The sequence below is a fragment of the Pristiophorus japonicus genome, chromosome 14 (assembly GCF_044704955.1).
Source record: "Pristiophorus japonicus isolate sPriJap1 chromosome 14, sPriJap1.hap1, whole genome shotgun sequence".
In the NCBI taxonomy this organism is placed as follows: Eukaryota; Metazoa; Chordata; class Chondrichthyes; family Pristiophoridae; genus Pristiophorus; species Pristiophorus japonicus.
In genome coordinates, this window is record NC_091990.1 from 63,731,547 (window position 1) to 63,759,223 (window position 27,677).

The following is a 27,677-nucleotide window of genomic DNA, read 5'->3' on the forward strand; positions in this document are numbered from 1 at the left end:
GAGGTCAGTACAAAGCAGAAAACAATGCCCCTAATGGAGAGAAAGAAGGAAAGCTGGCGATAATCCATCATATCCCTCCTCATAGCTCAACAAAGCACCATTTATGCTGTTATACTGAAGACAAGTGTGCCCCTCTGAAAATGAATAACTGTTTTTTCTTGCTTGCAGCTGCTGGCTGTCCTTGGAAGGAGGCCTCCTTTATGCATTTGTTGGACCAGCTGCAATCATTGTATTGGTAAACCTTACTTTTTAATGCTGCATGTAACATGAAATGTAATACGTGGGAAAATATCTAACTACATATTAATAGCTTTACACTGATGGATGCAGTAAGTCATGGGAATCGGATACAGAATCTTGTGCTTTGTAATTACACCATTTTGAAATCATGGGAACAAGTTAGTAATTTTCAGATTCTGTTTTCTGGCCAATATTAGCTGTTAGCTTTTCTGTGTTCATGTATACACTAATGGGTATGTGTTAGTTTGATTGTTTTTTGTAATAAATCCTAAACAAGTGCAGGAAAATGTCCTCTGTTCAGCATTTCCAACAAAACCATTAATATGTTGAAAAAGAACAGGTTACAATTTTGCCAGAAACACTGACCAGAGGAAATTTACCAGCAGTTCTTTGGGATGTCGCTACACAGAGCAACCAAAGGAAATCATCAGACCATCATGGGGATATTGTAGAACTGGCTGATTTAAAAAAAATGTATTGACATGTGGACAAATATTTTGACTATGCAAGCTTGACAGCTTGATTATATTATTTTGCCAACTAGATCCAAAGTAGCTGACCTTTCAACCACCAACTTCTTACATATAACCAGCATCTATGAAATCTCTCTAATGACCACTTAAGAAGCTCAACCTTAATTCTCACAATACATTACACACTGAGAATTCTCAGTAACACAATAAGATGTTCCTGTAACCTTCAATTAGCACAGACCAGTGTTTTGTTTTGCCTGTATGAACTTAGATTTTTGGTTCCTTAGAGAAAATGTAGGCTTCACCTTCATACAATTGTGCAAACTGCTGCTTGGTCAGAACTGGCTGCTGAGCATTGAGTCCTTAGTAACTCTTGGCTTTCCTTCACAAGGTAAACATGCTCATTGGGATCATAGTATTCAACAAACTCATGTCCCAGGACGGAATTTCAGATAAGTCCAAAAAGCAGAGAGCAGGGTAGGTATTGACTTTTTGCTTCTTCTGTAATGTGATAAAAATTTATTTTGTTTAGTTTGCAGATTTTTTTGTAATGATTGAATATCACATTTGAAGTGTCCACTATCCTGCACTGTCAGTTACCCTTTTACTGCCTGGAAAGTTTATTTTTCCCTTTTTTAAATTCCATTGGATGGGAATTTCTCAACATTCAATTGTAACATGTCTAATTTCAGGAGTAATTTTAATACCCAATTACCTTAATCCAGAGTAACCGATAATGGCTCAAAATTTATAAAAGCCCCACTAGTCTCAGGATGCCAAAATATTTAGTCAGATCCCTGCATTTTCAGGTTTCACAAGCTCAGCTAACTTACCATTTTGAACTGCACACATTCTTCACTATGTATGGCAGTAAAATTGTGCTATGGTGGTTTCAGGGTAAATAACTTACTGGAAGTCACCACTGACTTTCACCCAGCAGAGAGCAATGCAGATAAATGCTGTCAACATGACAAGATGCAGACTGCCATACAGAGTACAGTCATGGTGAGATATAACCGCCTGCAGTGTGACGTATGTTACTGACCTTGGAATTGTTACCATGGAGACTGGAAGCATCATGCAAGTTCTAGCACCCAGGCAAATTGTTTATGCAGAAACCACATGGAAATAGATTTCCTCTGCTGGTGATATGTTAATAACAGCGTAACGTAGCAGGAATATATGTTCACTATTAGCAAAATCATAAAGGCATTTAAAAAGAGACCAGAGGAAACACAGCATAACTTCTTCACACTTTGGGCCCAAGTTTTCACAAGAAAAAAAATGGGCGCCCCTCCGAGCTGGGCGCCCGTTTTTCGCGCCTAAAACGGCGCCTAAAAAAATCCTCGGTATTCTCCACCTACTTACAGGTCCTCTGGCCCTCGGTGCAGCCAGCACGAGCTGTGGGGGGCGCGGAGCCAGGTCCCGGCGCTGAAAACAGTGCCGGGACCTCTGCACATGCGCGCTACAGTGGGCACGCAAGTGCAGTAGCTCCAGGCGTCGAACTGTGTGGGAGGGGCCCGAAGCACGCAGCCCCTAGCCCTGGCTGAATGGCCTCACTGGGGCTGCGTGAATGAGGCTCCTCCCACGGCCAGCTCCTGCTCCCCGCCCGACCAGACCCGACACTCGCTCCCCCCCCCCGCCGACCAGACCTGACCCGACACCCGCTTCCCCCCACCCCCCCCGCCCCGACCCGACACCCGCTCTCCCGCCCCGAGACCCGACACCCGCTCCCCCCACCCCCCCCCCCGACCCAACAGCCGCTCCCCGCCCCGACCCGACCTGAGACCCGACACCTGCTCCCCCCCCGACTGACCCGACCCCCCCCTCTCTCTCCCCCCCCTCTCTCTCCCCCCCTCCCGCTCTCTCTCCCCCTCCCCCGCTCTCTCTCCCCCCCCCGCTCTCTCTCTCTCCCTCCCTCCCCCTCTCTCTCCCTCCCTCCCCCTCTCTCTCTCCCTCCCCCTCTCTCTCTCCCTCCCCCTCTCTCTCTCCCTCCCTCCCCTCTCTCCCCCCCCACCCCCCTCTCTCTCTCCCTCTCCCTCCCTCTCTCTCTCTCTCTCCCCCTCCCGCTCAGCGGCACGAACGGCTGCAGCATTCTCCCTGGCTGAAGCACTTTCACACAGGTAGGAAGATGGTTTATTTAATCTTTTCTTGGCTTATAAATGTTTATTCAGGTTGGATTTATTTGTATAATATTTGTAGAAGTATAAATAAGGATTTATTGTCGAATTTAATGAGTTCCCTTCCCCCCCCCTCCCCCCCACCTAGTTCTGGACGCCTAATTTGTAACCTGCGCCTGATTTTTTAATGTGTAGAACAGGTTTTTTCAGTTCTACAAAAATCTTCACTGGCTCCATTCTACTTTAGTTTGGAGTACGTTTTCACTGTGGAAACTTTCAAATCAGGCGTCAGTGGCCGGACACGCCCCCTTTTGAAGAAAAAATTCTGTTCTAAACTAGAACTGTTCTACCTGACTAGAACTGCAGAAAAAAAAATATGGAGAATTGCAATTTCTAAAATAGTCCGTTCTCCACCAGTTGCTCCTAAAAATCAGGCGCGAATCATGTGGAAACTTGGGCCCCTTAAGTTGTGATTTTACAGAATGAGCACGGCGAATGCTGCATCAATCAAAACATTGAAGAAGAAAGCGAGACTAATTCCTAATTTAACAAACTAACAATGCAGTCTCAACACATCATTATAATTAGGTATCAGCAAATCATGAACCAAGCCACATAGAACAAAACCAATCAAAAAGAGTGTTAAGGAACGTGTCTGGCATTCTTCAGTTGCTAGAAGTCAAAGAATTTCCCTGAACTGAATAGTGGAAGTTTACTTTGGGAATGTACAGGTCAGAGAATGGCAGGGAAATTAGTTTAGAGTAGTTGGGGCTGAAATTCAACTCCCAAAAAGGCCTCTTACTGCCAGAAAGCGACAGCCAGACGGTAGATTCGAGCGGCGGCTAAATTCCGGCCCAATGGAAGCCGCCAGTGAAATTCAGCTCGGAGATTTTTCTGGTGGTTCCCATGTCTGCCCTCGCTGCCGCTGAGCGTCTTAAGTGCGTCATCAAAGGGTGCACTGCCGATCTCACACATCTCCATCGCACCTCCTGCGAAATTTACCTCCAAAAATCATTAATCAACCCCTGACAGCTTTTTCTGTCGGTGCGCCTTGCTTTCAGTCTGTGAGCCATGGCAGTCCGGCAGCCCTTCAAGGGGAGGGCACACTGCCGCAGCCGTCATATTTTTTTTTGTCGGCTGACTATCAGGTCGGGCGGACAGTTATGCCCCCGGCCGGGCCACCAACAGGCAGGCTGGAACCCCCTCTTGGATGCCAGACCGCTGGCCCGGCCGAAACCATCCCTGGTGGCCCAGTGGACCGAAGTTTCAAAATGCCGAAGGCTCTCCCTTTTAAGTGAAGGGGAGAGTGTGGTGACGCACACGTGCCATGACGTCATCTCCGCAGCGGCGGAGACTCCATCACACCTCCACCTCTGCCCCTCTGCAGTGTTCACCGCTCCACTTCCACCCCCATTATAACCGCCTTCTGGTCCGTTTTTTAAGAAAAACAACAATGAGCTGAATTTACCGAAAGAGGCAACCTCATCCGAAGCATCAGAATAAACACTTAAGGAGCGGAAGGTGCGACCCGGCAATGGTAAATTTCGGCCCTATTATGTCAGGTGTGGAGCTTGCACCAGCTCTGATGGCCTCCCTCTGTGATGTCGATTCTGTGGGGGTGAAATTTGTCTTTGGCGGCAGCGGAAAACGGGTGATAGCAACTTGGTAGCCCGTTTTTTACTCCGCCTCATTTTCTTTTCCACATCTACTATCGCCCGTTTTGTTTTACCTTCCAAGCTGAGTTTCACCCGCTATGAGTCATACACTTTCCATTTCCTCCTTAAGCACATACAAACAATGACAGACAGATAAAGACCCTCTGGGGGTCCATCCAGCCTGTCCCACACAATTGCGATACCTTGTGTATCACTGTATATAAACTCTCCACCCCACCCGAAACCATGTGATCTTCTGGGAGCGCTGAAAAACCAGGTAAAAACCCAGGCCAATTTGGGGGGAATAATCTGGGAAATTCCTCTCTTGCCCCCCCACCATGGCAATTAAAACTAGTCCAACATATCACTCTCACCCTGATATTTCCCTACAGCACCTACCTTTTGGACAAGGTGATCTTCGCCCCAGCCAGAAACAGGTCCAGCTCTCACTTCAAGGAATTCAGCAAATCAGCGCCCAACGCCCATCCGGCAGCCTGTTGCAGAAGTCCACTATTCTCTGGGAAAGGAACCACCTCCTGACATCTAACTCCTGGTCCTACCTAACCTATTTAATTGGAATATTGAACTGTCAACTGGAACACAATCGATTCCCTGCATCATATTATAAACCTTGATCAGATCACCCCTAAGTCTATGTTTCTCTAAATTGTAGTCCCAGCTCTTTCAGCTTATCGTGATAACTAAGATGCTTTATACTGGGAATTAGTCTAGAGGCACTCCTGGGCACCCTTCCCAAAGCCTCAATATGACCCACCATGTGAGGAGACCAAACCAATAAATGTGAGGTTATCCACTTTGGTGGTAAAAACAGAGAGACAGACTATTATCTGAATGGTGACAGATTAGGAAAAGGGGAGATGCAACGAGACCTGGGTGTCATGGTACATCAGTCATTGAAGGTTGGCATGCAGGTACAGCAGGCGGTTAAGAAAGCAAATGGCATGTTGGCCTTCATAGCGAGGGGATTTGAGTACAGGGGCAGGGAGGTGTTGCTACAGTTGTACAGGGCATTGGTGAGGCCACACCTGGAGTATTGTGTACAGTTTTGGTCTCCTAACCTGAGGAAGGACATTCTTGCTATTGAGGGAGTGCAGCGAAGGTTCACCAGACTGATTCCCGGGATGGTGGGACTGACTTATCAAGAAAGACTGGATCAACTGGGCTTGTATTCACTGGAGTTCAGAAGAATGAGAGGGGACCTCATAGAAACGTTTAAAATTCTGACGGGGTTAGACAGGTTAGATGCAGGAAGAATGTTCCCAATGTTGGGGAAGTCCAGAACCAGGGGTCACAGTCTAAGGATAAGGGGTAAGCCATTTAGGACCGAGATGAGGAGGAACTTCTTCACCCAGAGAGTGGTGAACCTGTGGAATTCTTTACCACAGAAAGTTGTTGAGGCCAATTCACTAAATATATTAAAAAAAGAGTTAGATGTAGTCCTTACTACTAAGGGGATCAAGGGGTATGGTGAGAAAGCAGGAATGGGGTACTGAAGTTGCATGTTCAGCCATGAGCTCATTGAATGGCGGTGCAGGCTAGAAGGGCCGAATGGCCTACTCCTGCACCTATTTTCTATGTTTCTATGTTTCCATCTATGCACTAGAATGCCCAGATCTCTATTTTGGTCTCTGCCTGCTTTAATGCTATTCTCTGAAGGCTGTATGTATGTTCAACATTCACCCTGCCCACATGCATAACACTGCACTTTTCCAAATTAAATAGCATTTGCTGGTCACAATACCAATCTCTCAACTCATCAACATCTGCCTGATGCAGTAGAACTCCATCTAGAATCCTAACACTCACACAAATGTTAGTATCATCTGCAAATTTGCAGATTGTGCCCCCAGCACCTAAATAATAAAAATAGTAAAGAGCAACAGTCCCAACACCGATCCCTGCGGGACACCATTAGTGACCGATCTCCAAACAACTCCAAATTCACCTGTAACTACTTTCTGCCTGTGGCTATCCAGCCAGTTCTCAAACCAGCGCAATATATTATCACTAATACCAGAGACTTGGATCTTTTAGAGAAGCCTCTTGTGCAGTACCTTATTAATTCTAAGTGGAAATCTAAGTGGACAATATCTGCTGGGCTTCCCTCATCTATCATCTTGGTGACAGCTTCAAAAAATACAATCAACTTTATAAGCTCCTTTTTTTCAAGCAAATATGTTCCTTTCATTAAGTATTCATATATTGCATCGCTAATGATTCCCTCAGGCATCTTTTATTACCAATGTCAAATTAATGGGTCTATAGCTTTTTAAAAATGGGGACTACCTTAGCCTCATTCCAGTCTACAGGAAAGGGAGTGTAGTAACTATTAAAAGTACGGCCAAGGGGCTCACACAGCATGTGTCCCATCTCCCTGATGACCCTCGGACAGATATTATCTGGTCTGGCTGCTCTAACTTTTTTCAGGTTCTTAATTCTATCTAAAAGAATATGTTCATCTATGTTAATATTATTAGTTTTATGATTAAAATCATCATTAAATTCTAACAGTCGAGAATCATCTTCAAGAGTGAAGATTGATGCAAATTACTCATTTAATATTTCCGCCATACCCCGTAAGTCCTTCGTAACCTGTCCTTGAGCATATTTCAATGCCCAATAAAGTCTTTGAGAGTTCTCCGACTCTTCACATAACTGAAACAGCTTTTCTCATTCCTTTCACATTTGTCTACAGTCCTCTTTTCCATTATCCTTTTAGCTGATCTGGTTGATTTCAGTTTGAGGTTACATCATCTCTGCAGTGATCAGTGGGTTCCTTGCACCACTAAAAATATGTACAGGTTGAACCTCCCTTATCTGGGACTCTCTTATCCAGCACCACCCCTCGTCCGGCACCATTCCCGGCAGCTCCGACATGAACAAATTAAAGTCCTTCTTCGCTGCCGACTCCCGCAATCGCTGGCCTAACCCCACGATCCACCGCCCTCACCCCACGATCTCTCTGCCGCACTCCCAGCCCTAAGCTAGCCAGCCCCGATATCCCCTTGCTCATATCTGTACCATCCAATTTAACGTGACCTCCCCTCATCCGGCAAAATCCCTGATCCGGCACAGGCCAGGTCCCGAGGGTGCCGGATCACAGAGGTTCAACCTAAAGTGAACCCTCTGTGTCAGATTTGTAATGTTTTGTATTCTACCTCTGTCCTCTGTGATCAGAACAATATTAAATTTGGTCAGTGTCACCACAAAACTGGAAACAATATTTTAGAAGAACTAGCTTGAACGTCAGAACAGAGAGGAATCTGATTTATTTGAGCTTGGGAAGCAAGCATCAGTATAAAATAAATTTTAAAATCCTTTCACAAAGCCTTTTACTTTCCATGCAGTTAAAATAAAAGACATTTAGGATGGATGTCAGGCAGGTGGATAGTTCAGGTGCAGAATGCTCTTATTTTATTGACATTCTTTGCTTTTGGCAGCCGCTATTTAGTTAAGTTATTAATAAGGGTTGCAATGATTAATTGAAAGTAAAGTGCTGCCAGCATCTGCCAAATTCACAATTCAGACATGCTGTAACAGTGGAAACTATTATGCATTTTTCAAACAAAAAGCACTATTAATTCACTGACTGTTCCCTTGGCAGATGATTAAATGTATAAGTAAGCATATCATTGTGAGGAAAGATCTGCAATGGTTTTTAAAAGTATAAATTATGGAAGTCTAACGAAAGGTTGAACATTAGGATGAGCCATAGAATGGTGCTTAGGCCTTTTATTGAATGAACTGTTGATGAGAAATAAGTGGTATTGATCATCCTATTAAAGTAGAACCCATAAAACTATTAACTATTAACATCACAGACAAGTTGCCATCTCTGAATACAATTTCAAGAGTCAAAATAAACTGGCCCCCACCCCAAAACAAAGAATAAAAATACATTTGCAGATGATGGCAAAAACCCTGTTGCATTTTTGATGGTTTTTACCCTATGTTCACCAATTCTCTCTCAACAGTACTTTGCCATGCTGTGGATTCAGTTCCGTGGGTACTGGCCACCCGCTGTAGCTCACTCAAGTGACCATTTGTTACTTGTGAGCCTCAACACTGAGGGCTAGAAATTGGTCTTCTGGCAATAGCGATATTTTTTCGGCATTTTTCGCCAAAAATACCGTTACAAATACCACTATTTTTTAAAGATAGAAAATTGGCAACAAAATGCGCCCAAAATCGGCGTTGCACGAGGATTCGCAGTGGAAACTGTGATCCTCGCCAACTTTAGTCCGAGGCCGATTACCACGAAAAAGACAGACCCTGGGAGGAGGGAAAACTCAAAAAAAAATACGAGAAAAAAAAAATCACAAAACATTTACAAGACCCTTAACTAAGTAATTACTGCGAAAGAATTAAAAAATAAAAACATTAACTTACCTTTTTTGCAGGTCTTCATACTGGGGCTGCAACGCAGGCTTTCCTCAGGCGTTTTTTTTCGCACAGGGCACAGGCGAATTTAAAGTGGTATCGCTTTTTTTGGCACTGCACGACGGCGGTCCGCTTTTCAGCGGTATTTCAAAACCACCGGTGCACAACTTTGGACAATTTAGGTGAACACCTTTTACTGTCAAAAAAGGCAAAATATCGCGCAAGGCTGGCCAATCTGAGTGTTGTAAGATTGTTCACCTGCGGTGCGCATCCCATTCACCAACGTGTACCTCCAGCAGGAGTGACTGCAAAGCGGTCAGAAGTGGGAACCATGGCTGAGGACTCCCCTTTGCTATCCCATGGATCACTGAGGCCAGATGCAGGGCTCTTCAGCTGAAATCAGGGATCAAATAGGAATCTTATAAATCTGAATGGAACATTTATTCACTGGCTTAAACAGCTAAACAAACAGGAAGCCCAATAAGTCCTGTTAAAGAAGAAGAATTACTGTTGCGATTCTTTGACTAACAGCCTGCTAGTATATAGAGGATAACATAGTCACACACATGATGTGAACCGTTATCATGTTTGTCATTCCAACATCAAAGCTTGGTAAGGGATGTGACACATTAAAGATGAGCAGCCAAATAAGCAATCTGGCACATTAAAAGGGACGAGCTGGGTAAGGAATGTCACACATTGATGGACACTAGCTGGGAAAGGAATGTCACACATTAATGGACACGAGCTGGGTAAGTAATGTCACACATTAATCTAGACTAGCTGGGAAAGGAATGTCACACATTAATGGACACTTGCTGGGTAAGGAATGTCACACATTAAAAGGGCCTAGCCTGGGGAAGGAATGTCACACATTGATGGACACTAGCTGTGAAAGGAATGTCACACATTAATGGACACTTGCTGGATAAGGAATGTGACACATTAATGGGGACTAGCTGAGTAAGGAATGTCACACATTAATGGGGACTAGCTGGGTAAGGAATGTCACACATTAATCTGGACCAGCTGGGTAAGGAATGTCACACATTGATGGACACTAGCTGGGAAAGGAATGTCACACATTAATGGACACTTGCTGGGTAAGGAAAGTCACACATTAATGGGGAATAGCTAGGTAAGGAATGTCACATTAATAGGGACTAGCTGGGTAAGAAATGTCACACATTAATGGACAGTAGCTGGGTAAGGAATGTCACACATTAATGGGGACTAGCTGAGTAAGGAATGTCACATATTAATGGGGACTAGCTGGGTAAGGAATGTCATACATAAATGGGGACGAGCTGGGTAAGGAATGTAACACATTAATAGGGACTAGCTGGGTAAGGAATGTCACACATTAATGGACACTAGCTGGGTAAGGAATGTCACACATTAATGGACACGAGCTGGGTAAGGAATGTCACACATTAATGGGGACTAGTTAGGTAAGGAATGTCACACATTAATGGGGACCAGCTGGGTAAGGAATGTCACACATTAATGGGGACGAGCTGGGGAAAGAATGTCACACTTTAATGAGGACAGGCTGGGTAAGGAATGTCACACATTAATGGACACTAGCTGGGTAAGGAATGTCACACATGAATGGGGACTAGCTGGGTAAGGAATGTCACACATTAATTGACACTAGCTGGGTAAGGAATGTCACACATTAATGGGGACCAGCTGGGTAAGGAATGTCACACATTAATGGGGACTAGCTGGGTAAGGAATGTCAGACATTAATGGGGACTAGCTGGGTAAGGAATGTCACACATTAATGGACACTAGCTGGGTAAGGCATGTCACACATTAATGGGGATGAGCTGGGTAAGGACTGTCACACATTAATGGACACTAGCTGGGTAAGAAATGTCACACATTAATGGGGACTAGCTGGGTAAGGAATGTCACACATTAATGGACACTAGCTGGGTAAGGAATGTCACACATTAATGGGGACTAGCTGGGTAAGGAATGTCACACATTAATGGGGACTAGCTGGATAAGGAATGTCACACATTAATGGGGACTAGCTGGGTAAGGAATGTCACACATTAATGGGGACTAGCTGGGTAAGGAATGTCACACATTAATGGGGACGAGCTGGGTAAGGAATGTCACACATTAATGGACACTAGCTGGGTAAGGAATGTCACACATTAATAGACACTAGCTGGGTAAGGACTGTCACACATTAATGGACACTAGCTGGGTAAGGAATGTCACACATTAATGGACACTAGCTGGGAAAGGAATGTCACACATTAATGGACACTAGCTGGGTAAGGAATGTCACACATTAATGGGGACTAGCTGGGTAAGGAATGTCACACATTAATGGGGACTAGCTGGGTAAGGAATGTCACACATTAATGGGGACTAGCTGGGTAAGGAATGTCACACATTAATGGGGACTAGCTGAGTAAGGAATGTCACACATTAATGGACACTAGCTGGGTAAGGAATGTCAACATTAATGGACACCAGCTGTGTAAGGAATGTCACACATTAATGGACACGAGCTGGGTAAGGAATGTCACACATTAATTGGGACTAGCTGGGTAAGGAATCTCACATATTAATGGACACTAGCTTGGTAAGGAATGCCACACATTAATGGACACAAGCTGGGTAAGGAATGTCACACATTAATGGAGACGAGCTGTGTAAGAATGTCACACATTAATGGACACTAGCTGGGTAAGGAATGTCACACATTAACGGGGACTAGCTGGTTAAGGAATGTCACACATTAATGGACATAAGTTGGGTAAGGTATGTCACACATTAATGGGGACGAGCTGGGTCAGGAATGTCACACATTAATGGACACGAGCTGGGTAAGGAATGTCACATATTAATGGACACTAGCTGGGTAAGGAATGTCACACATTAATGGGGACTAGCTGGGTAAGGAATGTCATACATTGATGGACACGAGCTGGGTAAGGAATGTCACACATTAATTGGGACTAGCTGGGTAAGGAATCTCACACATTAATGGACACTAGCTTGGTAAGGAATGCCACACATGAATGGACACTAGCTGGGTAAGTAATGTCACACATGAATGGACACTAGCTGGGTAAGGAATGTCACATATTAATGGGGACGTGCTGGGTAAGGAATGTCACACATTAATTGACACCAGCAGTGTAAGGAATGTCACACATTAATGGACACGAGCTGGGTAAGGAATGTCACACATTAACGGGGACTAGCTGGGTAAGGAATGTCACACATTAATGGACACTAACTGGGTAAGCAATGTCACACATTAATGGACACTAGCTGGGTAAGATATGTCACACATTAACGGGGACTAGCTGGGTAAGGAAAGCCGCACATTAACGGGGACTAGCTGGGTAAGGAATGCCACACATTAACGGGAACTAGCTGGGTAAGGAATGTCACACATTAATGGACACTAGTTGCGTAAGGAATGTCACACATTAATGGGGACGAGCTGGGTCAGGAATGTCACACATTAATGGACTCCAGCTGTGTAAGGAATGTCACACATTAATGGACACTAGCTGGGTAAGGAATGTCACACATTAATGGACACGAGCTGGGTAAGGAATGTCACACATTAACGGGGACAACTGGGAAAGGAATGTCACACATTAATGGGGACTAGCTGGGTAAGGAATGTCACACATGAATGGGAACGAGCTGGGTAAGGAATGTCACACATTAATGGGAACTAGGTGGGTAAGGAATGTCACACATTAATGGACACTAGCTGGATAAGGAATGTCACACATTAATGGGGACTAGCTGGGTAAGGAATGTCACACATTAATGGACACGAGCTGGGTAAGGAATGTCACACATTAATGGGGACGAGCTGGGTAAGGAATGTCACACATTCATGGGGACGAGCTGGGTAAGGAATGTCACACATTAATGGACACTAGCTGTGCAAGGAATGTCACACATTAATGTACACGAGCTGGGTAAGGAATGTCACACATTAATGGACACTAGCTGGGTAAGGAATATCACACATTAATGGACACTAGCTTGGTAAGGATTGCCACACATTAATGGACACTAGCTGGGTAAAGAATGTCACACATTAATGGGGACGAGCTGGGTGAGGAATGTCACACATTAATGGACACTAGCTGGGTAAGGAATATCACACATTAATGGGGACTAGCTGCGTAAGGAATGTCACACATTAATTGGGACTGGCTGGGTAAAGAATGTCACATATTAATGGGGACGAGCTGGGTAAGGAATGTCACACATAAATGAGGACTAGCTGGGTCAGGAATGTCACACATTAATGGGGACAAGCTGGCTAAGGAACGTCACACATTAATGGGGACGAGCTGGGTCAGGAATGTCACACATTAATGGACACTAGCTGGGTAAGGAATGCCACAAATTAATGGACACTAGCTGGGTAAGGAATGTCACACATTAATGGACACTAGCTGGGTAAGGAATGTTACACATTAATGGACACTAGCTGGGTAAGGAATGTCACACATTAATGGGGACGAGCTGGGTCAGGAATGTCACACATTAATGGACACTAGCTGGGTAAGGAATGCCACACATTAATGGACACTAGCTGGGTAAGGAATGTCACACATTAATGGACACTAGCTGGGTAAGGAATGTTACACATTAATGGACACTAGCTGGGTAAGGAATGTCACACATTAATGGACACTAGCTGGGTAAGGAATGACACACATTAATGGACACAAGCTCGGTAAGGAATGTCACAAATTAATGGACACCAGATGTGTAAGGAATGTCACACATTAATGGACACGAGCTGGGTAAGGAATGTCACACATTAATGGATACTAGCTGGGTAAGGAATGTCACACATTAATCGACACTAGCTGGGTAAGGAATGTCACACATTAATGGACACTAGCTGGGTAAGGAATGTCACACATTAATGGACACGAGCTGTGTTAGGAATGTCACACATTAATGGACCCTAGCTGCGTAATGAATGTCACATAATAATGGACACTAGCTTGGTAAGGAATGTCACACGTTAATGGACACTAGCTGGGTAAGGAATGTCACACATTAATGGGGACTAGCTGGGTAAGGAATGTCACACATGTATGGACACTAGTTGGGTAAGGAATCTCACACGTTAATGGACACTAGCTGGGTAAGGAATGTCACACATTAATGGGGACAAGCTGGGTCAGGAATGTCACACATTAATGGGGACTAGCTGAGTAAGGAATGTCACACATTAACGGGGACTAGCTGGTTAAGGAATGCCACACATTAATGGACACTAGCTGGGTAAGGAATGTCACACATTAATGGACACCAGCTGTGGCAGGAATGTCACACATTAATGGACACGAGCTGGGTAAGGAATGTCACACATTAATGGATAGTAGCTGGGTAAGGAATGTCACACATTCATGGACACTAGCTTGGTAAGGAATGCCACACATTAATGAACACGAGCTGGGTAAGGAATGTCACACATTAATGGGGACTAGCTGGGTAAGGAATGTCACACATTAATAGACACTAGCTGGATAAGGAATATCACACATTAATGGGGACTAGCTGGGTAAGGAATGTCACACATTAATGGACACTAGCTGGGTAAGGAATGTCACACATTAATTGGGACTAGCTGGGTAAGGAATGTCACACATTAATGGGGACGAGCTGGGTAAGGAATGTCACACATTAATGGGGACTAGCTGGGTAAGGAATGTCACACATTAATGGACACTAGCTGGATAAGGAATGTCACATTAATGGATACTAGCTGGGTAAGGAATGTCACACGTTAATGGACACTAGCTGGGTAAGGAATGTTACACATTAATGGACACTAGCTGGGTAAGGAATGTCACACATTAATGGACACTAGCTGGGTAAGGAATGTCACACATTAATGGACACTAGCTGTGTTAGGAATGTCACACATTAATGGACCATAGCTGTGTAAGGAATGTCACACATTAATGGACACGAGCTGTGTTAGGAATGTCACACATTAATGGACCATAGCTGTGTAATGAATTTCACATAATAATGGACACTAGCTTGGTAAGGAATGTCACACATTAATGGACACTAGCTGGGTAAGGAATGTCACACATTAATGGGGACGAGCTGGGTAAGGAATGTCACACATGTATGGACACTAGCTGGGTAAGGAATCTCACACATTAATGGACACTAGCTGGGTAAGGAATGTCACACATTAATGGGGACGAGCTGGGTAAGGAATGTCACACATTAATGGACACTAGCTGGGTAAGGAATGACACACATTAATGGACACAAGCTCGGTAAGGAATGTCACAAATTAATGGACACCAGATGTGAAAGGAATGTCACACATTAATGGACACGAGCTGGGTAAGGAATGTCACACATTAATGGATACTAGCTGGGTAAGGAATGTCACACATTAATCGACACTAGCTGGGTAAGGAATGTCACACATTAATGGACACTAGCTGGGTAAGGAATGTCACACATTAATGGACACGAGCTGTGTTAGGAATGTCACACATTAATGGACCCTAGCTGCGTAATGAATGTCACATAATAATGGACACTAGCTTGGTAAGGAATGTCACACGTTAATGGACACTAGCTGGGTAAGGAATGTCACACATTAATGGGGACTAGCTGGGTAAGGAATGTCACACATGTATGGACACTAGTTGGGTAAGGAATCTCACACGTTAATGGACACTAGCTGGGTAAGGAATGTCACACATTAATGGGGACGAGCTGGGTCAGGAATGTCACACATTAATGGGGACTAGCTGAGTAAGGAATGTCACACATTAACGGGGACTAGCTGGTTAAGGAATGCCACACATTAATGGACACTAGCTGGGTAAGGAATGTCACACATTAATGGACACCAGCTGTGTCAGGAATGTCACACATTAATGGACACGAGCTGGGTAAGGAATGTCACACATTAATGGATACTAGCTGGGTAAGGAATGTCACACATTCATGGACACTAGCTTGGTAAGGAATGCCACACATTAATGAACACTAGCTGGGTAAGGAATGTCACACATTAATGGGGACTAGCTGGGTAAGGAATGTCACACATTAATGGGGACGAGCTGGGTCAGGAATGTCACACATTAATGGACTCCAGCTGTGTAAGGAATGTCACACATTAATGGACACTAGCTGGGTAAGGAATGTCACACATTAATGGACACGAGCTGGGTAAGGAATGTCACACATTAACGGGGACAACTGGGAAAGGAATGTCACACATTAATGGGGACTAGCTGGGTAAGGAATGTCACACATGAATGGGAACGAGCTGGGTAAGGAATGTCACACATTAATGGGAACTAGGTGGGTAAGGAATGTCACACATTAATGGACACTAGCTGGATAAGGAATGTCACACATTAATGGGGACTAGCTGGGTAAGGAATGTCACACATTAATGGACACGAGCTGGGTAAGGAATGTCACACATTAATGGGGACGAGCTGGGTAAGGAATGTCACACATTCATGGGGACGAGCTGGGTAAGGAATGTCACACATTAATGGACACTAGCTGTGCAAGGAATGTCACACATTAATGTACACGAGCTGGGTAAGGAATGTCACACATTAATGGACACTAGCTGGGTAAGGAATATCACACATTAATGGACACTAGCTTGGTAAGGATTGCCACACATTAATGGACACTAGCTGGGTAAAGAATGTCACACATTAATGGGGACGAGCTGGGTGAGGAATGTCACACATTAATGGACACTAGCTGGGTAAGGAATATCACACATTAATGGGGACTAGCTGCGTAAGGAATGTCACACATTAATTGGGACTGGCTGGGTAAAGAATGTCACATATTAATGGGGACGAGCTGGGTAAGGAATGTCACACATAAATGAGGACTAGCTGGGTCAGGAATGTCACACATTAATGGGGACAAGCTGGCTAAGGAACGTCACACATTAATGGGGACGAGCTGGGTCAGGAATGTCACACATTAATGGACACTAGCTGGGTAAGGAATGCCACAAATTAATGGACACTAGCTGGGTAAGGAATGTCACACATTAATGGACACTAGCTGGGTAAGGAATGTTACACATTAATGGACACTAGCTGGGTAAGGAATGTCACACATTAATGGGGACGAGCTGGGTCAGGAATGTCACACATTAATGGACACTAGCTGGGTAAGGAATGCCACACATTAATGGACACTAGCTGGGTAAGGAATGTCACACATTAATGGACACTAGCTGGGTAAGGAATGTTACACATTAATGGACACTAGCTGGGTAAGGAATGTCACACATTAATGGACACTAGCTGGGTAAGGAATGACACACATTAATGGACACAAGCTCGGTAAGGAATGTCACAAATTAATGGACACCAGATGTGTAAGGAATGTCACACATTAATGGACACGAGCTGGGTAAGGAATGTCACACATTAATGGATACTAGCTGGGTAAGGAATGTCACACATTAATCGACACTAGCTGGGTAAGGAATGTCACACATTAATGGACACTAGCTGGGTAAGGAATGTCACACATTAATGGACACGAGCTGTGTTAGGAATGTCACACATTAATGGACCCTAGCTGCGTAATGAATGTCATATAATAATGGACACTAGCTTGGTAAGGAATGTCACACGTTAATGGACACTAGCTGGGTAAGGAATGTCACACATTAATGGGGACTAGCTGGGTAAGGAATGTCACACATGTATGGACACTAGTTGGGTAAGGAATCTCACACATTAATGGACACTAGCTGGGTAAGGAATGTCACACATTAATGGGGACAAGCTGGGTCAGGAATGTCACACATTAATGGGGACTAGCTGAGTAAGGAATGTCACACATTAACGGGGACTAGCTGGTTAAGGAATGCCACACATTAATGGACACTAGCTGGGTAAGGAATGTCACACATTAATGGACACCAGCTGTGGCAGGAATGTCACACATTAATGGACACGAGCTGGGTAAGGAATGTCACACATTAATGGATAGTAGCTGGGTAAGGAATGTCACACATTCATGGACACTAGCTTGGTAAGGAATGCCACACATTAATGAACACGAGCTGGGTAAGGAATGTCACACATTAATGGGGACTAGCTGGGTAAGGAATGTCACACATTAATAGACACTAGCTGGATAAGGAATATCACACATTAATGGGGACTAGCTGGGTAAGGAATGTCACACATTAATGGACACTAGCTGGGTAAGGAATGTCACACATTAATTGGGACTAGCTGGGTAAGGAATGTCACACATTAATGGGGACGAGCTGGGTAAGGAATGTCACACATTAATGGGGACTAGCTGGGTAAGGAATGTCACACATTAATGGACACTAGCTGGATAAGGAATGTCACATTAATGGATACTAGCTGGGTAAGGAATGTCACACGTTAATGGACACTAGCTGGGTAAGGAATGTTACACATTAATGGACACTAGCTGGGTAAGGAATGTCACACATTAATGGACACTAGCTGGGTAAGGAATGTCACACATTAATGGACACTAGCTGTGTTAGGAATGTCACACATTAATGGACCATAGCTGTGTAAGGAATGTCACACATTAATGGACACGAGCTGTGTTAGGAATGTCACACATTAATGGACCATAGCTGTGTAATGAATTTCACATAATAATGGACACTAGCTTGGTAAGGAATGTCACACATTAATGGACACTAGCTGGGTAAGGAATGTCACACATTAATGGGGACGAGCTGGGTAAGGAATGTCACACATGTATGGACACTAGCTGGGTAAGGAATCTCACACATTAATGGACACTAGCTGGGTAAGGAATGTCACACATTAATGGGGACGAGCTGGGTAAGGAATGTCACACATTAATGGACACTAGCTGGGTAAGGAATGACACACATTAATGGACACAAGCTCGGTAAGGAATGTCACAAATTAATGGACACCAGATGTGTAAGGAATGTCACACATTAATGGACACGAGCTGGGTAAGGAATGTCACACATTAATGGATACTAGCTGGGTAAGGAATGTCACACATTAATCGACACTAGCTGGGTAAGGAATGTCACACATTAATGGACACTAGCTGGGTAAGGAATGTCACACATTAATGGACACGAGCTGTGTTAGGAATGTCACACATTAATGGACCCTAGCTGCGTAATGAATGTCACATAATAATGGACACTAGCTTGGTAAGGAATGTCACACGTTAATGGACACTAGCTGGGTAAGGAATGTCACACATTAATGGGGACTAGCTGGGTAAGGAATGTCACACATGTATGGACACTAGTTGGGTAAGGAATCTCACACGTTAATGGACACTAGCTGGGTAAGGAATGTCACACATTAATGGGGACGAGCTGGGTCAGGAATGTCACACATTAATGGGGACTAGCTGAGTAAGGAATGTCACACATTAACGGGGACTAGCTGGTTAAGGAATGCCACACATTAATGGACACTAGCTGGGTAAGGAATGTCACACATTAATGGACACCAGCTGTGTCAGGAATGTCACACATTAATGGACACGAGCTGGGTAAGGAATGTCACACATTAATGGATACTAGCTGGGTAAGGAATGTCACACATTCATGGACACTAGCTTGGTAAGGAATGCCACACATTAATGAACACTAGCTGGGTAAGGAATGTCACACATTAATGGGGACTAGCTGGGTAAGGAATGTCACACATTAATAGACACTAGCTGGATAAGGAATATCACACATTAATGGGGACTAGCTGGGTAAGGAATGTCACACATTAATGGACACTAGCTGGGTAAGGAATGTCACACATTAATTGGGACTAGCTGGGTAAGGAATGTCACACATTAATGGGGACGAGCTGGGTAAGGAATGTCACACATTAATGGGGACTAGCTGGGTAAGGAATGTCACACATTAATGGACACTAGCTGGATAAGGAATGTCACACATTAATGGATACTAGCTGGGTAAGGAATGTCACACATTATTGGACACTAGCTGGGTAAGGAATGTCACACATTAATGGACACTAGCTGGGTAAGGAATGTCACACATTAATGGACACTAGCTGGGTAAGGAATGTCACAAATTAATGGACACCACCTGTGTAAGGAATGTCACACATTAATGGACACGAGCTGGGTAAGGAATGTCACACATTAATGGATACTAGCTGGGTAAGGAATGTCACACATTAATGGACACTAGCTGGGTAAGGAATGTCACACATTAATGGACACTAGCTGGGTAAGGAATGTCACACATTAATGGGGACGTGCTGGGTAAGGAATGTCACACATGTATGGACACTAGCTGGGTAAGGAATCTCACACATTAATGGACACGAGCTGGGTAAGGAATGTCACACATTAATGGGGACGAGCTGGGTCAGGAATGTCACACATTAATGGGGACTAGCTGGGTAAGGAATGTCACACATTAATGGACACTAGCTGTATAAGGAATGTCACACATTAATGGATACTAGCTGGGTAAGGAATGTCACACATTAATGGACACTAGCTGGGTAAGGAATGTTACACATTAATGGACACTAGCTGGGTAAGGAATGTCACACATTAATGGACACTAGCTGGGTAAGGAATGTCACACATTAATGGACACTAGCTGGGTAAGGAATGTCACAAATTAATGGACACCACCTGTGTAAGGAATGTCACACATTAATGGACACGAGCTGGGTAAGGAATGTCACACATTAATGGATACTAGCTGGGTAAGGAATGTCACACATTAATGGACACTAGCTGGGTAAGGAATGTCACACATTAATGGACACGAGCTGTGTTAGGAATGTCACACATTAATGGACCATAGCTGCGTAATGAATTTCACATAATAATGGACACTAGCTTGGTAAGGAATGTCACACATTAATGGACACTAGCTGGGAAAGGAATGTCACACATTAATGGGGACGAGCTGGGTAAGGAATGTCACACATGTATGGACACTAGCTGGGTAAGGAATCTCACACATTAATGGACACTAGCTGGGTAAGGAATGTCACACATTAATGGGGACGAGCTGGGTAAGGAATGTCACACATTAATGGACACTAGCTGGGTAAGGAATGACACACATTAATGGACACAAGCTCGGTAAGGAATGTCACAAATTAATGGACACCAGATGTGTAAGGAATGTCACACATTAATGGACACGAGCTGGGTAAGGAATGTCACACATTAATGGATACTAGCTGGGTAAGGAATGTCACACATTAATCGACACTAGCTGGGTAAGGAATGTCACACATTAATGGACACTAGCTGGGTAAGGAATGTCACACATTAATGGACACGAGCTGTGTTAGGAATGTCACACATTAATGGACCCTAGCTGCGTAATGAATGTCACATAATAATGGACACTAGCTTGGTAAGGAATGTCACACGTTAATGGACACTAGCTGGGTAAGGAATGTCACACATGTATGGACACTAGTTGGGTAAGGAATCTCACACGTTAATGGACACTAGCTGGGTAAGGAATGTCACACATTAATGGGGACGAGCTGGGTCAGGAATGTCACACATTAATGGGGACTAGCTGAGTAAGGAATGTCACACATTAAGGGGGCTAGCTGGTTAAGGAATGCCACACATTAATGGACACTAGCTGGGTAAGGAATGTCACACATTAATGGACACCAGCTGTGTCAGGAATGTCACACATTAATGGACACGAGCTGGGTAAGGAATGTCACACATTAATGAACACTAGCTGGGTAAGGAATGTCACACATTAATGGGGACTAGCTGGGTAAGTAATGTCACACATTAATAGACACTAGCTCGATAAGGAATATCACACATTAATGGGGACTAGCTGGGTAAGGAATGTCACACATTAATGGACACTAGCTGGGTAAGGAATGTCACACATTAATTGGGACTAGCTGGGTAAGGAATGTCACACATTAATGGGGACGAGCTGGGTAAGGAATGTCACACATTAATGGGGACTAGCTGGGTAAGGAATGTCACACATTAATGGACACTAGCTGGATAAGGAATGTCACACATTAATGGATACTAGCTGGGTAAGGAATGTCACACATTAATGGACACTAGCTGGGTAAGGAATGTTACACATTAATGGACACTAGCTGGGTAAGGAATGTCACACATTAATGGACACTAGCTGGGTAAGGAATGTCACACATTAATAGACACTAGCTGGGTAAGGAATGTCACAAATTAATGGACACCACCTGTGTGAGGAATGTCACACATTAATGGACACGAGCTGGGTAAGGAATGTCACACATCAATGGATACTAGCTGGGTAAGGAATGTCACACATTAATGGACACTAGCTGGGTAAGGAATGTCACACATTAATGGACACGAGCTGTGTTAGGAATGTCACACATTAATGGACCATAGCTGCGTAATGAATTTCACATAATAATGGACACTAGCTTGGTAAGGAATGTCACACATTAATGGACACTAGCTGGGTAAGGAATGTCACACATTAATGGGGACGAGCTGGGTAAGGAATGTCACACATGTATGGACACTAGCTGGGTAAGGAATCTCACACATTAATGGACACTAGCTGGGTAAGGAATGTCACACATTAATGGGGACGAGCTGGGTCAGGAATGTCACACATTAATGGGGACTAGCTGGGTAAGGAATGTCACACATTAACGGGGACTAGCTGGTTAAGGAATGCCACACATTAATGGACACTAGCTGGGTAAGGAATGTCACACATTAATGGACACCAGCTGTGTCAGGAATGTCACACATTAATGGACACGAGCTGGGTAAGGAATGTCACACATTAATGGATACTAGCTGGGTAAGGAATGTCACACATTCATGGACACTAGCTTGGTAAGGAATGCCACACATTAATGAACACTAGCTGGGTAAGGAATGTCACACATTAATGGGGACTAGCTGGGTAAGGAATGTCACACATTAATAGACACTAGCTGGAGAAGGAATATCACACATTAATGGGGACTAGCTGGGTAAGGAATGTCACACATTAATGGACACTAGCTGGGTAAGGAATGTCACACATTAATTGGGACGAGCTGGGTAAGGAATGTCACACATTAATGGGGACGAGCTGGGTAAGGAATGTCACACATTAATAGGGACTAGCTGGGTAAGGAATGTCACACATTAATGGACACTAGCTGGGTAAGGAATGTCACACATTAATGGATACTAGCTGGGTAAGAAATGTCACACATTAATGGACACTAGCTGGGTAAGGAATGTTACACATTAATGGACACTAGCTGGGTAAGGAATGTCACACATTAATGGACACCACCTGTGTAAGGAATGTCACACATTAATGGACACGAGCTGGATAAGGAATGTCACACATTAATGGATACTAGCTGGGTAAGGAATGTCACACATTAATGGGGACGAGCTGGGTAAGGAATGTCACACATTAATGGACACTAGCTGGGTAAGGAATGACACACATTAATGGACACAAGCTCGGTAAGGAATGTCACAAATTAATGGACACCAGATGTGTAAGGAATGTCACACATTAATGGACACGAGCTGGGTAAGGAATGTCACACATTAATGGATACTAGCTGGGTAAGGAATGTCACACATTAATCGACACTAGCTGGGTAAGGAATGTCACACATTAATGGACACTAGCTGGGTAAGGAATGTCACACATTAATGGACACGAGCTGTGTTAGGAATGTCACACATTAATGGACCCTAGCTGCGTAATGAATGTCACATAATAATGGACACTAGCTTGGTAAGGAATGTCACACGTTAATGGACACTAGCTGGGTAAGGAATGTCACACATTAATGGGGACTAGCTGGGTAAGGAATGTCACACATGTATGGACACTAGTTGGGTAAGGAATCTCACACGTTAATGGACACTAGCTGGGTAAGGAATGTCACACATTAATGGGGACGAGCTGGGTCAGGAATGTCACACATTAATGGGGACGAGCTGAGTAAGGAATGTCACACATAAAGGGGGCTAGCTGGTTAAGGAATGCCACACATTAATGGACACTAGCTGGGTAAGGAATGTCACACATTAATGGACACCAGCTGTGTCAGGAATGTCACACATTAATGGACACGAGCTGGGTAAGGAATGTCACACATTAATGAACACTAGCTGGGTAAGGAATGTCACACATTAATGGGGACTAGCTGGGTAAGGAATGTCACACATTAATAGACACTAGCTGGATAAGGAATATCACACATTAATGGGGACTAGCTGGGTAAGGAATGTCACACATTAATGGACACTAGCTGGGTAAGGAATGTCACACATTAATTGGGACTAGCTGGGTAAGGAATGTCACACATTAATGGGGACGAGCTGGGTAAGGAATGTCACACATTAATGGGGACTAGCTGGGTAAGGAATGTCACACATTAATGGACACTAGCTGGATAAGGAATGTCACACATTAATGGATACTAGCTGGGTAAGGAATGTCACACATTAATGGACACTAGCTGGGTAAGGAATGTTACACATTAATGGACACTAGCTGGGTAAGGAATGTCACACATTAATGGACACTAGCTGGGTAAGGAATGTCACACATTAATGGACACTAGCTGTGTAAGGAATGTCACAAATTAATGGACACCACCTGTGTGAGGAATGTCACACATTAATGGACACGAGCTGGGTAAGGAATGTCACACATTAATGGATACTAGCTGGGTAAGGAATGTCACACATTAATGGACACTAGCTGGGTAAGGAATGTCACACATTAATGGACACGAGCTGTGTTAGGAATGTCACACATTAATGGACCATAGCTGCGTAATGAATTTCACATAATAATGGACACTAGCTTGGTAAGGAATGTCACACATTAATGGACACTAGCTGGGTAAGGAATGTCACACATTAATGGGGACGAGCTGGGTAAGGAATGTCACACATGTATGGACACTAGCTGGGTAAGGAATCTCTCACATTAATGGACACTAGCTGGGTAAGGAATGTCACACATTAATGGGGACGAGCTGGGTAAGGAATGTCACACATTAACGGGGACTAGCTGGTTAAGGAATGCCACACATTAATGGACACTAGCTGGGTAAGGAATGTCACACATTAATGGACACCAGCTGTGTCAGGAATGTCACACATTAATGGACACGAGCTGGAGAAGGAATATCACACATTAATGGGGACTAGCTGGGTAAGGAATGTCACACATTAATGGACACTAGCTGGGTAAGGAATGTCACACATTAATTGGGACTAGCTGGGTAAGGAATGTCACACATTAATGGGGACGAGCTGGGTAAGGAATGTCACACATTAATAGGGACTAGCTGGGTAAGGAATGTCACACATTAATGGACACTAGCTGGGTAAGGAATGTCACACATTAATGGATACTAGCTGGGTAAGGAATGTCACACATTAATGGACACTAGCTGGGTAAGGAATGTTACACATTAATGGACACTAGCTGGGTAAGGAATGTCACACATTAATGGACACCACCTGTGTAAGGAATGTCACACATTAATGGACACGAGCTGGATAAGGAATGTCACACATTAATGGATACTAGCTGGGTAAGGAATGTCACACATTAATGGACACTAGCTGGGTAAGGAATGTCACACATTAATGGACATGAGCTGTGTTAGGAATGTCACACATTAATGGACCACAGCTGCGTAATGAATTTCACATAATAATGGACACTAGCTTGGTAAGGAATGTCACACATTAATGGACACTAGCTGGGTAAGGAATGTCACACATTAATGGGGACGTGCTGGGTAAGGAATGTCACACATGTATGGACACTAGCTGGGTAAGGAATCTCACACATTAATGGACACTAGCTGGGTAAGGAATGTCACACATTAATGGGGACGAGCTGGGTCAGGAATGTCACACATTAATGGGGACTAGCTGGGTAAGGAATGTCACACATTAACGGGGACTAGCTGGTTAAGGAATGCCACACATTAATGGACACTAGCTGGGTAAGGAATGTCACACATTAATGGACACCAGCTGTGTAAGGAATGTCACACATTAATGGACACTAGCTTGGTAAGGAATGCCACACATTAATGAACACTAGCTGGGTAAGGAATGTCACACATTAATGGGGACTAGCTGGGTAAGGAATGTCACACATTAATGGACACTAGCTGGGTAAGGAATGACACACATTAATGGACACAAGCTCGGTAAGGAATGTCACAAATTAATGGACACCAGATGTGTAAGGAATGTCACACATTAATGGACCATAGCTGCGTAATGAATTTCACATAATAATGGACACTAGCTTGGTAAGGAATGTCACACATTAATGGACACTAGCTGGGTAAGGAATGTCACACATTAATGGGGACGAGCTGGGTAAGGAATGTCACACATGTATGGACACTAGCTGGGTAAGGAATCTCACACATTAATGGACACTAGCTGGGTAAGGAATGTCACACATTAATGGGGACGAGCTGGGTCAGGAATGTCACACATTAATGGGGACTAGCTGTGTAAGGAATGTCACACATTAACGGGGACTAGCTGGTTAAGGAATGCCACACATTAATGGACACTAGCTGGGTAAGGAATGTCACACATTAATGGACACCAGCTGTGTCAGGAATGTCACACATTAATGGACACGAGCTGGGTAAGGAATGTCACACATTAATGGATACTAGCTGGGTAAGGAATGTCACACATTCATGGACACTAGCTTGGTAAGGAATGCCACACATTAATGAACACTAGCTGGGTAAGGAATGTCACACATTAATGGGGACTAGCTGGGTAAGGAATGTCACACATTAATAGACACTAGCTGGAGAAGGAATATCACACATTAATGGGGACTAGCTGGGTAAGGAATGTCACACATTAATGGACACTAGCTGGGTAAGGAATGTCACACATTAATTGGGACTAGCTGGGTAAGGAATGTCACACATTAATGGGGACGAGCTGGGTAAGGAATGTCACACATTAACGGGGACTAGCTGGTTAAGGAATGCCACACATTAATGGACACTAGCTTGGTAAGGAATGCCACACATTAATGAACACTAGCTGGGTAAGGAATGTCAAACATTAATGGGGACTAGCTGGGTAAGGAATGTCACACATTAATAGACACGAGCTGGGTAAGGAATATCACACATTAATGGGGACTAGCTGGGTAAGGAATGTCACACATTAATGGATACGAGCTGGGTAAGGAATGTCACACATTAATTGGGACAAGCTGGGTAAGGAATGTCACACATTAATGGGGACGAGCTGGTTAAGGAATGTCACACATTAATGGGGACCAGCTGGGTAAGGAATGTCACACATTAATGGACACTAGCTGGATAAGGAATGTCACACATTTATGGACACTAGCTGGGTAAGGAATGTCACACATTAATGGACACGAGCTGGATAAGGAATGTCACGCATTAATGGACACTAGCTGGGTAAGGAATGTCACACATTAATAGGGACTAGCTGGGTAAGGAATGTCACACATTCATGGACACGAGCTGGGTAAAGAATGTCACACATTAATAGGGACTAGCTGGGGTAAGGAATGTCACACATTGATGGGGACGAGCTGGGTCAGGAATGTCACACACTAATGGACACTAGCTTGGTAAGGAATGCCACACATTAATGAACACTAGCTGGGTAAGGAATGTCACACATTAATGGGGACTAGCTGGGTAAGGAATGTCACACATTAA

At 44.0% G+C, this 27,677-nt stretch overlaps 1 protein-coding gene across 5 annotated transcripts in view; it reads left to right on the plus strand.

Annotated features, from left to right (window-relative positions):
• Positions 1-27,677, plus strand: part of LOC139279927 (adhesion G protein-coupled receptor B2-like) — a 1,236,268-nt gene that overhangs the window by 1,120,294 nt on the left and 88,297 nt on the right. For all 5 annotated transcript variants that reach the window (XM_070899255.1, XM_070899259.1, XM_070899256.1 and 2 more), the window contains 2 exons: positions 169-235; positions 1,105-1,190. In XM_070899255.1, the coding sequence (XP_070755356.1) occupies positions 169-235; positions 1,105-1,190 (153 nt within the window). The remainder of the gene's footprint in view (positions 1-168; positions 236-1,104; positions 1,191-27,677) is intronic.